Below are 18,769 nucleotides of genomic sequence, written 5' to 3'. Positions count from 1 at the left end.
GGGTGACATTCATCTGGGGTTCTGAGAGGCAGAGTTTGCCCATAGTAGGTTAATTGCAATAACTCAGCTTCCCTCCTCCATCTACAACCTGGAAATTGTACTTGGCAGCTAACTCTTACCACCATGGCCCCATCAGGTGGTCAGGGAGACATTTTGGTACTTTGTGACTCCCACTTTAGCAAGGAGGGAAATGGAGCTCAGAGGAAGGAGGGGGCCTGTACACATGTACAGTAGGTTTATGGCCAGTCTGCCCCTTGATGTTCTGAGTTCCATCTGTTGCCTTCACCTTGACCATTGCAGGGCCCCCTTTAGGATTTGCCTCCCTTGGAAATGGCACAACCTACATGCTTCATTTTGTTCACTCAGTATTTATCAAGTATCTGCTGTAAGAGCCAGGCATCAGGGACAAAGACAGGCTACATATACAACCTGACATGTAACCTCCAATGGGACAGAAACTGTTTTGTTCAGTGTATGTTCCTTAAATGTAATGAAACTTGGCATATAGTAAGCCTGAATGGCTATTCATTGGACGGAGGGATAGTTAGAGGGAGAGTGGAAGGGAAGATGGTGGAGTGTATGGATAATGGGGGTGGGGGGGATGTATGAACATAAATGTGTGTCTTTTGTTGGGGGCATGGTGGATGGGGAAGAGAGGTTTTTAATGGAAAGATCAAGAAAGCCCTCATAGTGGATATGGCATTTGGGTCTCATCTTAGAAGATGCCTCGATGCTCACCTGGTACACATAGGGAAAGGAATCCAGACAGGAGTCCCACATGACTCAAATGCATGGAATACCTGGGATTGTTTGCCACTTCCCTTTATATATGACTTGTTCATTTCCAGGTTACAATGAACGTGGTCCAGATGAGCCTCCTACAAGTACGTATCTTTGCCTCTAGTGCCCATTTTAGACTCCTTAGTTCCTGAGCCAAACTTTTCTCCTCACCGACAAAGGGAGCTTGCCCTAAATTTAGTCCTGTCTTTTGAGTGGGGCCAACGTGTCAGTGGGAGGAAGAATGCTGAGTCCTCGGCCTGTTTTTGGACCTGCTTCCATGATATTGACTTTCTAATTTCTCCACATCCCTTTGGGTTAGAAAAGAAATTTTAACAAAGAATTCCCTACAGGGATGGGGTTGAGATCAGATAGTAACTTTTAGTTCATGCCTCCTGAAAACAAAATCTCTTACAGGGACGCCATGAGGGGCCTCAGCATCAAACTGCAGACTCTAGGGGCTACTCAGTGGTTAAGCCCAATTTGCCCATGAACTCATCCAGTGGTTCCTTTGTTTATCTTTTAACCCATCTATTCTTCCATTATTCTAGTTACCCCTTTTCTCAAATATCTTCTTTCTCCCTCTTCCCAAAACCTCCCTCCCTGACCCATTCCTTCCTTTTTCCCTTCCTTCCTTCTTTTCTTCCATTCATCCATCCAGACAATCTTCCTTCTGCTTATTTACCTGTGTGTATTCTTTCTGTCCTTCAATTCATCTCTCCAACTTTTCTTTGTGCTATTTTTCTCTCCCTATTTTTACCATCTGTCCACTCTTCCTTCTGACCATTCACCTGTTTGTTCTTTCTTACATCTGTCCTTCCATCCTATTTTCCTTCCATCTCTCAAACTTCTATCCCTTGTCTTTAGTCTTCCTGCTTTCTCTTTGACCCTTTTTGTTCATTCCTTCTCTGTCCATCCAGGTATCCTATTGTCTGTCCATTTTCTGCCCGCCTATCTACCTGTCTTCTTTGTTCAGTCTATCATTCACTTGCTCTCACTCTCTTGAATTCATTTCATTTATTTCACTTACAGGTTTACTCACCCTTAAACTCACACAATTACACCTTTTGTCACTCTCATTTATGATACACCTGTGAGTGGTTTTCCTAGGACAACCTCTGCTGAAGTTCATGAGACCCTAATGGGACTTTCCCCCTTTTTTGGGGGGGAAGGGGGCAGGTATGTCCCTCACTGATGACTGCCTTTTTCATAGCTCCTGAACCACCTACCACGGTCCTGCCCACTTTGTCATCACCTGTGCAACCAGAAGCAACAACAGGTATTTGAGGGACATTTTCCTTCCTAAGAGAAGCTCTCAAGCCCCTCAGACAATTGTCACACAGGAACTGGTGAGCTAGGCTGTGAAATTCTGGCTTTAGAGCAACTAGTTATACCAACAATTCAATGTAATGCCTACCCTCATGGAGCCTCCAGGCCTGTGAGATTAACAGACTATTATAACAAAATGTTGGATGTTTTGGGAAGAGCCATCTGGTATAATTTGAATGGGAATAGCTTTCTGGTGAAAGTTACCTACATGGAGCCTTTAAGAAGGAGTAGGTGCCGAAATCGGTTTGGCTCAGTGGCAGAGCGTCGGTCTGCGGACTGAAAGGTCCCGGGTTCGATTCCGGTCAAGGGCATGTACATTGGTTGCGGGCATATCCCCGGTGAGGGGTGTGCAGGAGGCGGCTGGTCGATGTTTCTCTCTCATCAACGTTTCTGGCTCTCTATCTCTCTCCCTTCCTCTCTATAAAAAATCAATAAAATATATTTTTAAAAAAATAAGGAGTAGGAATGCGCTAGTCCAGTGGTCAGCAAACTCATTAGTCAACAGAGCCAAATATCAACAGTATCAACTATTGAAATTTCTTTTGAGAGTCAAATTTTTTAAACTTAAACTTCTTTTAACACCACTTCTTCAAAATAGACTCGCCCAGGCTGTGGTATTTTGTGGACGAGCCACATTCAAGGGACCACATGTGGCTCTCAAGCCACAGTTTGCCAACCATGGCTCTAGTCAAATAGATCATGGAGAAGGCAATCACCTGGTAGAGGGGTTTGATCAAAGGGTCAGTAGGCACAAACAGCATAGTGTAGTGAAATTGAGAGGGATTTCATTTGCCTGAAGTATAAAGCTTAATATGGAGTAGATGGATACATGAAACTGAAATACTGGTAAGAACAAGATTAGGAAGGAACTTGAGTGTCAGGTCATTATAAGCTTGAACCTAATGCTGAAGGCCATAGGGTGTCGTGGATAACATAGAGAAGCGGTGACCATAGTGAGACTCTCATTTAAGTAAATTTCTACTACTATTCAGTGTGGAGAACAACTTTTAGACTGGGTGTCTACTAGTAGTGTGCCTGCTGGGGCACTGGTCCAGGTGAGAGAAGGTAAGAACTGGGCTAGGAAAAGATGGAGAGAGGTAATGTATGTGAGAATCATTCACACGTGGAGTTGGTAGTACTTGGAGGTGAGATGAGTAATACTCTTATTTCTGAGTGTTTATGATGGTTTTGACTTGACCACACCAGTGGGTGATGGTGCCACTGGAAAAGAAAACAACAGGTTATCATGATTTATCATGATTACAGGATTTTGATGAGGACTCAGGCCAGCTCCCAGTGACTGCCATCTCATCCCTTCTCTTCTTACAGTTCTGTTGTACAACTTGGAGACCCTCTCACTCAACTTTACCATCTCCAACCTCCAGTATTCAGTAGACATGGGCAGTGGCTCAGCCATATTCAACTCTACTCAGAGTATCCTGCAGAACCTGGTGAGACCCTGGTCCCAGCAGCTCCTGGTCGGGTAAATCCCACCCAGCCTCTTACCCAGCTCTCCTGCTCATATTCTTCCTCCTTCCTCTCCAGCTCAGATCCTTGTTTATGAAGAGCAGTCTGGGCCCCTACTACTCAGGTTGCAGACTGATCTCCCTCAGGTAAGACTCTTTCCTGAGCATTTGCCATAATGGCCACTTATGGCGACCACCCCTTTTTCAGTCTTCCCATTGATGTCACATTAGCTTCTCCATCTTTATGGCCCCCACACCCAGCAGTTTCAGGATCTCTCTCTTCTAGAGTTCTCACATGCCTCTCTCCTCAGGCCTGAGAAAGATGGGGCAGCCACCAGGGTGGATGTCATCTGCACCTATCACCCTGAGCCCTTGAACCCCGGGCTAGACAGAAATCGACTTTACTGGGAGCTGAGCCAGCTGACCCACAGTGTCACCCAAATGGGTCCCTATACCCTGGTCAGGGGCAGCCTCTTTGTCAATGGTGAGTCTTTATGCTGAACTTGGATTTACAGTGTCCATTACATGTCTTATTTTATTTCCTCTTTAAGAAATTGATCTAAGCTCAGGATGGGAGATACCCTCCACAAGCTCCATTGGGAGGGTATTTCCTATTATTTCTGGTAAAAACATGAAATTCTTTAACCAAATTAATATATTTTAATGCAAAATCAAAATTATAGACACATAGTATCTAAGCAAGGTTTCTCAAAGCCAGTTGTTCTCACCCAGGGGCAATTCTGCTCCCCCAGTAGACATTGGCAATGTCTGGAGACATTTTTAATTATCACAACTGGGGGAAGGTGCAACTGACATCTAGTGGACAGAGGCTGAGATGTTGCTAATAACCTTCAATATACAGGAGAACCCCACCACCAAGAATCATATACCCCAAATGGCAGTAGTTCTGAAGATGAGAGACCTTGCTGTACACCAACACTTACCAAACTTTACTGCAATTACTTGTTTTATTGTCTAACGCTACAAAATCAGGATTTGCCTATTGGGATTCTGGATCCTTAGTTCTTAATAAGTTGACACATTGTGGTATTCAATGAATGAATGAACAAATAAAAGATGAGAAAATCAGCCCCTCATCTGTAGGTATCTGCTGCAGTTCCCATTCATTCATTCAACAAATACACATGTGTGACAATTCTGTCCCAAAGCATGTGTTGGGTGGGTATGGAGATAAAAGACACAGCTCTTGTCCCTGGAAAACTCATAGTCAAGTGATTACTTAGGTACACAAAAATAGCATCAACATTATATAACTGGTTGCTATGGAATGAGAGATGGGAAGGGAACAAGTCAAGGAAGGCTTCCTGAAAAATATTATGTGCCCAGACCTGTGTTAGATACCAGGACATGACAGGAACAAGATAGATGGGTGGGTTCCTACTCTCCTAGAGATCCATACCTTTGGGGTTCTGAAGCTTGCATAGGAGTTTTCCAAGAAGATGGTGAAAAAGCATTCTACAAAGTGGTAACTGCATAAGCACAAACATTAAAACTTGGTTCGCGAGAATCCCTATAAAACTCTGAGTTTTCCCCTCTTTGCGTGACTTTCCATTTGGGAACCCCTACATTTTCCAGGGCATGAACCTCTGTGCTGCCATACCTCCATGATAAAAGCTGAGCATCTTGCTTGGCCTGTGTAGTTCAGTGGTGAACCATCAATCTATGAACCAGGAGATCATTGTTGGAGTCCCTTTCCAGTTGCAGGCTTGATCCCCAGTAGGGGGCATGCAAGAGACAGCCAATCAGTTATTCTCTCTCATCATTGATGTTTCTATCTCTCCCTCTTACTCTCTGAAATCAATAAAAATATATATTAAAAATAGTAAAAAGAAAAATAAATGCTGAGCATCTTGACATTTCTTTCTTTTCATGGCCCTAGGCTATGCTCCACAGGATTTATCTATTCAGAGTGAGTACCAGCTAAATTTCCGCATCATCAACTGGAACCTCAGCAACTCAGACCCCATGTCCTCTGAGTACACCTCCCTGCTGAGGGACATCCAGGACAAGGTGTAGTCTCTCTCATCCACCTTATATCTCCTTGCCCTGGGTACCCATCTCATTCCTCTAACTTACATCTATTAACTGGTTATTTCAACACTTCACTTTACCCAAATTTTCTGAGTTCTCTCCGTTTCTGGAGGCAGAACCTTGTCTGCCTTCCCCATTCCCATATGAGCAAAGTAAGGCCCAGAAATGGGAATTCTGTGCCTAAAGTCACATAGTGAATTGGGGGCAGAGCAAGGATTTGAACTCAGTTCTCCCTTGCTCCAAGGCCTGTGTTCTTTCACTGCCTCCAGTGGCTGCCTCCAGCCCCTAGAGACTTCTCTCTCACCCACTTTTTCTCCTTTTCATTCTAGGTCACCAAACTCTACAGAGGCAGCCAGCTAGGAGATGCATTCTACTCCTGCCTGGTTACTGACTTGAAGTAAGTTGAGGAGATTGGAAGTATTGGCTGAGTTGCTGGCTTTTGCTCTGAGCTCCTGTGGCATATCTTATTCTGAAAGTCCTAACATTGTGCCCATTATCCCCACATCCCTGTCAGCTAATCCTACCATCTCCTTCTATAGGTTTTCAGGGGTGGGTAAATGACTAACCTCATGGGGCCACCAACCGTCTGTACCTACCACCTTCTCCTCTTCTGGACACTTTCAACCAATATCAGCTCAATAATAAGATTTACCATGGCCAGCCTCTCTGCTGAGCACTTTCATGCATGATCATCTTACTTAATTTTCATCACAGCCCCATGAGGTGGATACAATTATTGTCCCCATTGTTCCAATGGGAAAACTGAGGTTCAGCAAAGTAAACAACCCAAGAATTGTCGAAGTTGGGAATGCACTCAGTCTCTGAAGGATCGAGGGAGGAACTAGGAAATCTACACTGTAAAGGAGGATCATGAGGCTTATTGTTTTGAATATTGAAGTTGAATATTGAATGTTGAGTATTTCCTAACTTCAGTTTCTTTGTGGGGATATTTGCAATAATACCTTCCACTGCAGTGATGATAAGGGAATATGTAAGTCATTTCTTAGAAGTGCCTAGTAGATGTTCATTATTATTACTGTTATTGCTTTTATTCTCAACTCCTAAACACTTTACATAAAGTAGGAACTCAGGGGACACTGCTGGTGTTGGGTGCTGGCTGAGTCCCCATGGTCTCTGATTCTAGGCTGGGCTCCGTGAGAGTCACTATCCAGGAACTGTTCTCCTCCAGTATAGACCCCAGAATGGTGAAACAAGTTTTTCTAGACAAGACCCTCAATGCTTCATCCCACTGGCTGGGTGCCACCTACCATCTGGCAGATATTCAAGTGACAGGTACAAGATGGGGGACTGGTTTCATGGCTTGTGGAGATGGGCTTTGAGGAAGGATGGGTCGGGTCATCTCAGTAGCAATGGAACAGATGTAGGCTCGGGAGGGAAAAGTGGTACTCTTTTGGAGGCCCATGTTGATGACCCATGTTCATGGCCATGGATCATCCAACTTGAGGCAGAAAGAGAATATGTAGCAATTACCCTCAAAGGAATGCTTATGTTTACACAATATTTTCCATCCCCAAATGAGTTGCCTTTTTAAGCCCTCTATTTGTGAGTCATTCATTGTTCATTCATCCAACTATTATTTAATGCAAGTTAATAGGTACTGATGATGCATTGTGAAAATTTCTATAAAGGGATTTCAAGGAGGGACACACATTCCTGTCTTAGAATGTTTTCTAGGGAAGTGATGAAGACACTAAGATGTGATGGAGAACATGACTTAGCCTGTGGGCAACAGGAGATAAATAATTGTGATACATGTGTCTTTTATCTATTTAGAAGATAAAAAGAGCATATTTGGGGAAGCTATAAGAGGTATGTTGTGGCTGGTACATGCACTTTGACATTGGAAAGGTGACAGTTGAGGCTAAAGAAGTGTTCAGGGACTTTCTTGGGCACTGGAATGGTTTGTGGAGGAACACAAAACACTTTAAGTTCTACTTTTGAAAGCTTGTTTTCTGTGTGCTTTGTGGAGAATGGATTGAGAGGGGGAAGGAGACTGGAAGCAGCAAAAAACATTAGGAACCTAGGCCAACAAAGGTATGTGACAGTTGCCTGCTGGGTTGGCCAGAACTTACACTTGCCAACTATACCTCAGAGAGGTCCATTCTACTCTCCCAGACATCCTAGGGAACTCTCAGAATTCTTGATGGATAGGGGGTTACACAGGTAAATAAATGAATAGATTCAAGATGGACAGGTGGATGCAGGGTCTCCTGGAGCCCATCTTAAAAAAAAACAGTTCAGGTCACATTACCAGAACTAAGTAGACTGGTTTAAATGACCTCTTGTTAGGTCCTTTCCCAGGTATTAGAATTTTATACTCTCTTTTTATTCTAGAACTGGAGGCATCAGTTCATCTGTCAACAGATAAACCAACAAGCAGTCCCAGCCCTCAGCACTTCCATCTGAATTTCACTGTCACCAATCTACTCTATGTTCAGGACATAGGCCTGCCAGGCACCACCACACACCAGCGGAACAAAAGAAGCATGGAGAATGCGGTGAGAATGCAGTTGGTTCCACTCTGTTTCCATGTGGAGACTGACCTATAGATCCAGGTAGTCAAATGGTGACTTTCATAACAATTCATGAATACCAGTTCTTATTGCCATTTTGCAAATGAAGAAATAGGTACAAAAGGTTCACCAGCTGTCCCAGGGTCATGTAGCTAAGTCCTTCCTGGAACAAAGCCTTTTTTGGACACACATACCTTCACTAGTCTTTGTTGAGCCAAGAAAAAAATAGATGGAGAAGTTTGTTCAGTGGCTGAACATTCTCTGAGAAAGCCTGGGGTTCTGATGAAACTTTACCTTCTGTTTCAGCTCAACCAGCTCTTCCAAAACAGCAGCATCAGGAGTTATTTTTCTGGTTGCCAAGTTGTAGCATTCAGGTGAGTTCCAAATCAGGCCTAATGCCTCTGTAAACTCCTCTTTTACATAAAGGATATACTATCTTCTTTAGGTAAGAGAATCTCTATGCTATGATCTCTTAGTTCCTAGCTGTTACAGAAGAGAGCCCTAGTGATGTAGAACTGTTACTTTAAAAAAATAGCCTCGCTAGAAATGGAGGTACCTGTTCTGGGGTCCATGAGATATGACTTATAGAAAACATTTCTTTAGAAATCAGCTCCTGAGTCCACAACCCATACAAGATGGGGCTATCGTGAGATGACTTAAAATTCAGCATCTAATCCTGTTGTCCAGTAGAGAAGCCACAACCCTATGTGGCAGTTAAATTGTTATACATCGATTGAAATATTGTTCACATACGATTCTGTGTGTTTATTTCTCAGACTTTTTCATATACAATAGCACATCATCTGCAAAACGCAGTTCAGATCACATTTTTATGTCTTCTTTTCCAATCTAGATGCCTTTCATTTCCTTTTCTTGCCCAATTGCTCTCGTTAGAACCTCTAGTACAGTTAATATAAGAGATGAGAGAAGACATACTTGTTTTGTCATTGGTCTTAGAGGAAATCATTCTGTCTTTTACCATTGACTATAATACTGTATTAGCTGTAGATTTTTTGTGGGGATTTGTGGGTTTTTTGTTTATTGGGAGGTTTTCTGGTTATTTTTTGTTTTTGTTTTTGTTTTGTTTTTTGTGTGTGTGGTGTTTTGTGTGTTGTTGTTGTTGTTGTTTTTGGATTCTGTTTATCACATTGAGAAGGTTTCTTTTTAAAATCTCCAAGTTGTTGAGGGTTTCTTTTAAATCATAAAAGGCCTATTTTGTGAAATTCTTTTTTGTGTGTATTAAGATAATGAATATTTGTGCTTTATCCTATAACTGTGGTGTATTTCATCAGTCAGTTTTTAATATATTAAGATAACTTTTTTTCAGGTAGGGATTAGTGATTAAGATCTTTCAAGTCTTTCCTGAGCATGCACCCAGACCTGTACTCTTGAGGCCTTCTACATCCCCTCAAATTCATTGGAGACTTTCAAAGACCACTGGAGACATCTCATTCTTTCAATTTTTATCTTAAGTTTCTGGCTCGGCTCTTGGCTGCCTCAAATAATATTGCTCCCTCATGCAGTTACAATGCAAAAACAGTTACCAATGATTGTTTTTAGGAAGTTCCCTGGGGATAGACCTTCCTTGCTGAGCAAGCTGAGTCAGAGAAAAACAAGCCCTGAAAATGGGGATATTTCAAGGGGATGCCACAAATGGAAACAAACTGGGATGCATCTTTTGGGGAGCTCCAAACCCATGATGGCTATGTGACTACTGTTTTTCACAGTTACATGGTTCTGAGACTGATGCTTTTCACAGTTCCTGAGGACATTGTAAGCACAGAATGGGAACATGCAGGTTATAATGCCAGAGCGCTTACTGTCATGATTCAGCCATTTCTTATAACTAAACACACCTCAGATTGTTGCTGAAAGATGAAACAGAGAGGACCAGAGACCGGGACCATGATAAGGACGGGAGTGTGGTGTTTGGCAATGGATGGGTTGTAGGTGTCCTAGACTATAGGGTTGACTTTATCTGGAGGTAATGGAGGAATGACCAAGGCCAAGTCTGAGTCAGCAGCAGAGGCAAGAAAGATAGAGACTGAGGATGTGTGGGCAGAGGGAGTCAGTGAGACGTTGCATGGAATTTAGATAGGATGTCTCTCACCAGTAAAGGGGTGAGGCATTGGGGAATAACTAAGAAACAGTGTGTGAACTGTATTATCTCAAAGGTACAGAGGAGGGGTTGAGTTACTGGAGGGGTGGTCTTTGTTTCCGAAACTCCCACAATAGTAGTGATGGATGGCATTAAGGGGCCTGAAAATTCGGGCAAGGTGGAGTATGTGGTCCCTATATCAACAAGGAAAGAGACCGGCTTACCTGCTACACGAAGATTTACCCTGGGCTCCTGATGCGTGATCACCACTGGGGCCAGAGACCCAGGGCCCCATCAGTCCTCTGTTGCCAGTCCCAGCAGATCTGTTGTGGATCCTGATGTGGGGGTTTTTATTAGAGAGGAAGATCCACCCTCCCTTCAACGACTGGGGCAATCAACTCCCCAATGCCCCTCCAATTGCCAGTTTTGACATGGGCCAAGAGGGGGCCTCGGTTTTGGGCAATGTCTTGCCCAATATCTCTGCTATTTACATTTGAAGCAGGCTCCCAGTGGGCCTGATGTAGGCCTTCCTTTTAGCATGGAGCCTTGGGTGTGGAGCCCTTTAGGGCCTTTGCCAACATAAGATAATTTTCCTGGTCTCTTTTTTTAAGGTCCTCCTTTTCCTGTTCTCTATTATGGAAGACCTTAAAGGCCACACAAAGAAGTTCTTTCTGGGGAGTCTCGGGCCCCTCCTCAAGCCTCTTAGTTTTTTTTCCTATGTCTAGGGATGACTGGGATATAAAGTGGGAGTGTAGTAAGGCTGTACCCGCTGGGGAAGTAGGATCAATACAGGTATATTTTTCAAGCTCCTGTGAAAGGCGTTCAAGGAATTCTCCAGGGTTTTCCTGTGGACGCTGGGTAATCTCCTTTATTTTATCATAATTTACCACCTTATTAGCCAGCCTGTGAAGAGCCTGGATAATATTGTCAAGCATATTATTCCGTGCCTCTCTATTCTGATGTCCAATTTGGTAGTTCCAGTCGGAATCTCTCCGGGGAACTGCAAGGGTGCCAATAGGATTGGAGTTGTTACGAGTGTGGGCTTCGTCTGCAATCTGCTGAGTTGTGTCCCAGACCCGGTCTTTGTCTGATGGAGTTAGGGAGGAAGTGAGAATGATAAAAATATCGTGCCAGGTAAGATCATAAGATTGAGTAATGTATTTGAATTCTTTGATGTAGATATCAGAAAAGATATCTCATATTTAAGAAAGATGAGAAAGTGAGAAGGGAATGGCTACCCAAAGGATGCCCTCTGTCCCTACAACCTCCCGCAGGGGGAACTGGCCAGCTGCCTGGGAATACGGGGTGGAGATTCGGGGAGAGCCCACAGGCGCAGGGAAAGGAGGGGGAGGAGCAAGGGGAGGTGGAGGAGAGCATGCAAGTGCAGAGGAGGGTGGGAGATTAGAATTCTCAGGCAGTAGGTCTTGGGATGCAGTTTTCGCAGTAGGGTTGTAAGGAGGTGGCGGGAGTGAGACACATGGAGAGGAATGATCCACTGGTTCTAAAGAGTCAGAAGTCAGAGAAAGGTGTTTGAGAGGGCAGAGAGGACTTCCAGAGGAGGATCTGATGGGAGGAATGTGAGGAGTAAAGCGTGGGGTAAGAGTGGGGGTGGAGGGGAGAGGGAAGCCTGTTCGTAGGAATCTCTGAGGCTTCCTTGTCCGGTGGCAAAAATTATCTAGATTTCGGAGGATATTGGAATGCCATTTTACAAGGCAGTTTGGCGGAGGATATTGGAATCAAAAGTGCCGTTTTAAATGAGCTTTTTTGGTTTGATGTAGCCAGATTGGAACCAAAAGTGCCAATTTTTTTCGAGGGGGTTTGGATTGAGAGGCTCCCAAGATGGGAGGGAAAGGGCCACTGAGAAGTTGGGGAGGGAATAAGAAGTGTCCTTCTTTTCCCGTAACAAACCTGTAGAGAAAGAGACGAGAAAAGTTCCCAAGGTCATCATCACCCTGAAATCTTTCCCATGGAGAACAGAGTTTTCCTGGCCAGGCGCCTGGGCTTTTGTAGAACATAGAACATAGAACGTGAACATAGAGCGTAGAACGTAGAATGCGTAGCCGAGTAGACGAGAAAACTCTGAGGCCCTTCCAGATCAAGGGAACCAGGATGGGGTGGGGGGAGGGGTCAGGAAGGTCCCTGAGGCCTACCAGTAAGAAAGCGATGAGATTCCCACATGTCCTGGTACTGCAGGGTTTGAGAGGTGTTCTGAACAGGCCAATCAACTCAGAACCAAGCCAATGAGCAGAGCCAGAGAAGGTGTTAGAAGCTCAGGGCTAGGCCTAAGGATTTTCCTGGCTCACCCAAGTTCGGCAACATTAAAGGTCCCTGGTTCGATCCCGGATTTCGGCTCCAGTATGAAAGATGAAACAGAGAGGGCCAGAGACCAGGACCAGGACACAGGCTTTATTGAAGAGAAGAGTACCACTGCCAGCTGCTTTCCAGAGAAGAAAGAGAGAGGGGGCCGGGGTTCAGGCACCATTTAAGGGGAGAAAAGAGAGGGGACGGGGCTTAGGGCACTCAGCACACATTGATTGTAGTTTCATGTAAGGCATATGATTAGGGACCTAGGGACTTAGGAATTGGGGGCTTAGGGTATTTGGCAGGTGCTGGTTGGTGGTTCAGTGCTTAGGAATGTCAAGCTGCAGGTGGAGTTTATGTCATTTTCCATCCATCAGTTGGAGGAAGAGAGGATCTATCAGTTGCAAGCCTTTGGTTCATTTCTGTATTTTTGTAAAGTTTATGTCAACCATTTTTATTGTGTTCTCCTTATTTATATGGGTTTTCAGAAGTCCTTACTCCAGCATTACACAGATGTTCTCCTTGTGGCTATTTGTTTTGAATTAATTATATTACATTACATGAGAAACTCACACACACCAGCCACATTTTAAGTGCTCAGCAACAACTTGTGGCTAATAATGATTATATTGGACAGTGTAGACACAAGGTTTACTTCATTGCAGAGAGTTCTATTGGCAAGAACTAGAACAGGAAAGCTAGGCTCAGGGTAGAGATTCAGATATCCCTGCATCCTTTGTGTGCTTCCAGGTCTGTCCCCCACAACAACCACACTAGGGTGGACTCCCTGTGCGACTTCTCACCATTGGCACAGAAAATGGACAGAGTTACCATCTATGAGGAATTCCTGCAGCTGACTCAGAATGGCACCCAGCTACAGGACTTTACCTTGGACAGAAACAGTGTGCTAGTGGATGGTAAGACTTCCAGGTCATTGGGGCAGGAGTGGGGATCTACGGTAAGTGCCACACCTGTGGACTTTCCTAGGAATCTGGAGGCCTGGGGATGAGTCAGCATTGAACTTTCTGAGGCTGATTTGAGTTAGCACAGTCCCTGGCTTTACCCACTATTGAAGGAGAGGAAAGGCTGCCCAGTGGAATATAGGAGGCCTTTGTCTTCACCTAGATAGCTCTGTGCCCTAAGGCTAGTCATTTTCCCACTCTGGACTTCAGAGTCCTTTGTCTACTGAAAGTCAAATGGTCAGTGAGGGCTGTCAGCAGCAAACTATGTGTGAACCAGCCTTGATAAGTGTGATGGGATGGACCTGCTTTCTGACCCACAGGCTGTATAAAAAGAGGCAGTGGGCCTGACTTGGTTTGAAGGCTGTATGTAGTTTTCCTAGTACTGCTGTAGATCATTACCATCCAATAGAACTTTTGCAGAGATGGAAATTTCTCTATCTCTGCTGCCCAGCATATCAATCACATAGAAGTTTTGAGTATAAGACATGGCTGAGACAGATTTTTATTGTACTGATTTTAATGTTAGGAGGGACCAGATTTTTAAATTACATTTAATTAAAATTAATTGTAATTTAAGAAGCCCCCTTGTGGCAGCTCTGTATTGGGCAGAACTTCTTAAAAAGTTGGATAGGAAGCCCTAGCTAGCGTTGCTCATTGGTTAATATCAGCCTGAGCTCAGAAGGGTTGCCGATTCAATTCCAATCAAGGGCATGTACCTGAGTTGGCAGGTCCCATCCCCAGCCTGGTTGGGGCACATGCAGGAGGCAACCAATTGATGTCTCTCTATCACATTGATATTTCTCTCTCTCTCCACCTCCCTCCCTTCCACCCTGCCTTTCACTCTCTTTAAAAAAAACAAAAAAAAAAGTTTGCTAGGGAAAAGTAGGGGACCAGAAACCCTCCTACCCTGCCCAAAGGGTACAATGTGTTCCTACACTCATGGAGTTTATATTGTAGTAGAAAATTACAAGAATAGGCAGTTGTCATTAGTAAATTATTTTATGTAAATCAACCCATACTTGAGAGTGGTAATCAGAGAAGGCTTCCTGTAGAAATTATATTATAGTTGAATCCTGGGAAATGAGTATAAAACAATGTGGTAAAGGAACGGAGGTAAATGAGAATCTAGGCTGACAAAAGAGATTATGAGTTGTAATTTACATATTTAGAGAGATCTCGTGTGCTTTTAAACTTGGATGAACTATTCTCCCTTGAAAATCATTAAGATGGTCCAGCCCACTTTCAATATTCTGTGCCCAAAAGTAGAAATTTGATTTAATACACTATTGTAGTGTGACAATGGGTTATGTAGGCCATAGCATCTCATTTTTTAGGGATGCAAACTGAAATTGAGTGAGATTAGTGACGTCTACTTTAATATTCAGTGAAAATATGGGATGAGGCAAGAGTGGCAACTGTTAATAATTTGTGCATTGGGTGAAATACTGTTTTCATTGGGTGAACTATACATTGCTAAAACTAGGTGAGGGATGTTTATGGTATTGTTCTATTTTTCCGTGTGTTTGAGGAGTTTTATTAAACAGAGTAAAACACACTTCTCCATTTTATTCACTTCCAGGGTACTCTTCAAACAGAACCGATGCCCTGACTGAGAATTCTGGTGAGCCTCCAGGCAGCCCCAGGGTGGGGAGGGAATGTCTTGATGCTGTGCCTCATCCCAGAGACACATGCACACAGGAGCTTGTATGATAACTACAGTTGGCCAACCCATGTCACCGACTATTGAGACACAGTGGGGAGGAAGCAAGATCCCTGGGGAATGAGAGAAGGTGGCTCAGCCCAGCAATTGTCTCCCCAGGTTTCCCCTATTGGGCCATCCTTCTCTTCTCCTTGGTGGGACTCATGGGAGCTACCATGTGCCTGCTCTGCTGTTTCCTGGTAAGCGAGGAGTGATGCTTTGTCTTCTTGCTATTGGGTTGTAAGAGTGTTTTATATACAGTCATGCATCGCATAGCGACATGTTGATCAAGGGTATGCCACATATGTGATGGTTATAATGGAGCTGAGAAATTCCTACCAGCTAGTGACAGCATAGCCTTAATAAGGTTCTGGCAAAGCACATTACTTTATGTTTGAAGCAAGCACACCTACTGCGTTTCCAGTTGCATCGAAGTATAAGTTGTGTATAGGCCATAATACTTGATAATGATAATAAAGGATTATGTTACTGGTTAGGCATTTACTATGCCATACTTATTATTATTATTTTAGAGTGAACTTTTCTACTTATAAAAACGTTGGCTGTAAAACAGTATGGTGTGTTACACCAGCAGCAGTCTCATACATCTAATGTTTACTACATCTTGGGATTGCATTATTTTTGCTTGTGCTTGATTTAACTGTGTGTTGTTTTATAAAGTAAAATGCTATGCACACAACCCCTAAGGGCACCTTTCTAGGTCATACCCTTGTTGTTATGTGGTATATGACTATATTAGAAATACAAGTCCTCTGATAGGCACATGTTTTGCAAATATTTTTCCCAGTCTGTGTGTGGCTTGCCTATTTCTTTTCTTAACAACAGTAATTCTTAGAGAAATATATCTGAAAGTCTTGAGTCTATCATAGTAGTAAAGTGACCCCTACATGTGAGAATGGCTAAAATATTACTTAGACTGACTATAACAAGTGTTGGTGAATATGTGCAGCAGCTGGAATTCTCATGTTATGCTTATAAAAAGTAGCTTAGCAGTGTTGCTTCTGTAAGTTGCATACACTTACACAGCCATTCCTCTCCTAACAACTTATCCCAGGAAAATAAAACATACAAAGAGATTTGTACACAGATGCCCATTAGAGATTTGTATGTACTATCCCCCAAATGGAAAACAATCAAGATGTCCAACAACAGATGAAGGATAAACAAACCATGACACATCCCACAATGTGATCTTCCTCAGCAAATAAAAAGGAAATAATTAATAATACCTGCAATGACATGTATAAATCTCAAATAGTCATGTTGAGTGAAAGAAGATAGGTAAAGAAGAGACTGTATGATCCCATTAGAAACAATCTTTATAAAATACTAGCTAATGAATAGGGACAGAAATCAGGTCACCAGTTGCCTTGGAATAAGAATGTGTCTACATGAGGAATTACAGAGGAGCTTGAGTACACTTTTGGGGTGATGGGTATTCCTTATCTTGATTATGGTGACAATTTAATAAGCTATCATCAAAATTTCTCAAATCATTCACATGAAATGTATGCAGTTTACTTTATATGAGTTACACATCAATTAAGCTATAGTGTGGGGAAAAGGAGGGAGAGAAGGATGAGGAAAATAAATGGTTACTAGAGGGAAAATGGTAGAACAAATGAGAGTGAAAACAGGGAGAGAAAAACAGAAAGAGAAAAAAGGGTGAAAAGGAAAGGGGAAAAAAGACTGATGGAGAAAATTAAATTTAAAGAGGAGAGGAAGCCTGGCTGGTGTGGCTCAGTGGTTGAGCTTAGATCCATGAACATGAGGTCATGGTATATGCTCAGGGTGCTGACTCAGTCCCCAGTAAGGGGCGAGGCTGCCAATCCATGATTCTCTCTTATTGATGTTTCTATCACTTTATCTCTCTCCCTTCTTTTAGAAATCAATTTTTAAAAAATGTTTTAAAGCAGGGGGACACGTCTGGTCTATGTGACTTTGGCCAGCTTCTTCCCTAGTATTCTCTCATACTTGGACAGCCAGACAGTCCATGCTGAGTCCCTGTCCTCACCTTTACAGGTCACCATGCGCCTGCTGAAGAAAGAGGGAGATTTTGAGATTCAGCAATGATGACTGGTACCTGCCACACCTAGACCTGAGGAAGCTGCAATGACTAGATCTGCCTGAGGCCCCTGTTCCCATCCAGGGCCCAAAAGAGCTTGGCTGGACCAGAAATCAACCACACTGATCCGTCGCATTCTCTGGGCCCTTCTTATTGTGGCCCCTGTCTGGTTCTCAGGATACTAAGATAAAATTCTTCCCCTTCATTAAGTCCTGAAGGAAACAGCTAGTTTCGGCTTATCTTGTGATTTCATATCCTTTTATCCCTCGGGAACTCCAGAGTTGGCTAAACTGGAGCAGAAATTGCCGCCGTATAAAATTATACTCTTCAGCGCAAGGTTTCCCCTCTTACGAAACTTTGCAGCACACTTCCCCTAACCTGAGTCAGCAACCACACTTACCTCTGAGCCTCCGTTTTCCCACCCCCAAAGCCCAGGCATCTCAAGTGCCCTTTGCACTATTTCATTCCCTGAAGTTCAGACTCACCAGGACTTCCAGATCAACCTCTCTCTCTCCGGAGTCCCTTTCCTCATGGTTCTCCAAGATGGAAAGTAGACCAGGATGGAAGGAATGGCTTAGATATGACTACATTCAGCCCTGGGACTTGGAGCCTGAGATGACTAGAAATGTAGGAAGACTGAATCCAGAGTAACACTCAGACCTTAGAAATACAGTGTCTGCTTTGAAAGTACAGGTGAATAAAACTCAGGTGGAAAATATGAGAGGATGAGTCTTTTTTCATATTTCTCTGCACAGAATCCAACAAGACAGATATAGCAGGAGCTCCTCAAAAGAAGCTCAAAGTATCACTGGCATGGGGTCACCTGTACTGTCCTGCCCTGATTTGTAAAAACAGATTGTGTGATCTCTGCACCTTTTGCAGATGACCGCAGCTGAAGATACCCAAGGGCTAAAAATTAAAGTCCAACTAATGCCAACCATTCAATTTTTTTGGTGTGAACTTTCTGTTCCCTCAGTCTTAAGCAGACATTCTCTGAGAATGTACTTCCTGGATATTATAATAATGATATAAGAACTACCATTATTGACATCGTCATATCTGCTAAGCAACATGATTGACAAGTGCAGAATGCATTGTCTCCGTTATACAACCATCCTTGGGGCTTTATTCCCATGTTGTTCCCATAAAGATATGGAGGCTAAAAAACATTAAATAGGAAGGAAGGAAAAACAATTGCTAAGAAACTAAACACCTAGCCAAGCTCCCATCAAAGAAAGAGGTAAAGACATTTTCTGACATAAGGTCTCAAAGTTGACTTCCCCTAGGCTTTTATTGAAACCGCAGGTAAAGAATATGCATCACAAAGAAGAAAGGTGAACCCAGAAAACCATGCAATGGTCATGAGAAAAATAAAAACAAAGTATATGAAAATTAACATGGTTAAAAAAAAGACATTAAAAATACATTCTACCAAAATTTAAGGTGGTTATATGAAAGATCAGAG

The 18,769-nt window shown here is 43.2% G+C and overlaps 1 protein-coding gene across 1 annotated transcript in view; it reads left to right on the top strand.

Moving 5' to 3' along the window:
- MUC16 (mucin 16, cell surface associated) overlaps window positions 1-18,243 on the top strand; it is a gene marked incomplete at its 5' end in the record, with an annotated part of 73,418 nt that extends 55,175 nt beyond the window's left edge. Inside the window, 14 exons of the mRNA XM_084885349.1 lie at window positions 849-884; window positions 1,991-2,056; window positions 3,436-3,557; window positions 3,652-3,719; window positions 3,884-4,056; window positions 5,473-5,603; window positions 5,954-6,021; window positions 6,769-6,917; window positions 7,980-8,143; window positions 8,465-8,532; window positions 13,308-13,474; window positions 15,099-15,140; window positions 15,339-15,418; window positions 17,262-18,243. Of these exons, the coding sequence (XP_084741475.1) occupies window positions 849-884; window positions 1,991-2,056; window positions 3,436-3,557; window positions 3,652-3,719; window positions 3,884-4,056; window positions 5,473-5,603; window positions 5,954-6,021; window positions 6,769-6,917; window positions 7,980-8,143; window positions 8,465-8,532; window positions 13,308-13,474; window positions 15,099-15,140; window positions 15,339-15,418; window positions 17,262-17,312 (1,385 nt within the window). The 3' untranslated portion in view covers window positions 17,313-18,243. The remainder of the gene's footprint in view (window positions 1-848; window positions 885-1,990; window positions 2,057-3,435; window positions 3,558-3,651; window positions 3,720-3,883; window positions 4,057-5,472; window positions 5,604-5,953; window positions 6,022-6,768; window positions 6,918-7,979; window positions 8,144-8,464; window positions 8,533-13,307; window positions 13,475-15,098; window positions 15,141-15,338; window positions 15,419-17,261) is intronic.
- Window positions 18,244-18,769: the final 526 nt, after the last annotated feature.

Source organism: Pipistrellus hanaki, assembly GCF_964339955.1.
Source record: "Pipistrellus hanaki genome assembly, chromosome: 5".
In the NCBI taxonomy this organism is placed as follows: domain Eukaryota; kingdom Metazoa; phylum Chordata; class Mammalia; order Chiroptera; family Vespertilionidae; genus Pipistrellus; species Pipistrellus hanaki.
The sequence above is the reverse complement of the archived record's forward strand: the minus strand, read 5'-3'. Positions and strand labels throughout refer to the sequence as shown.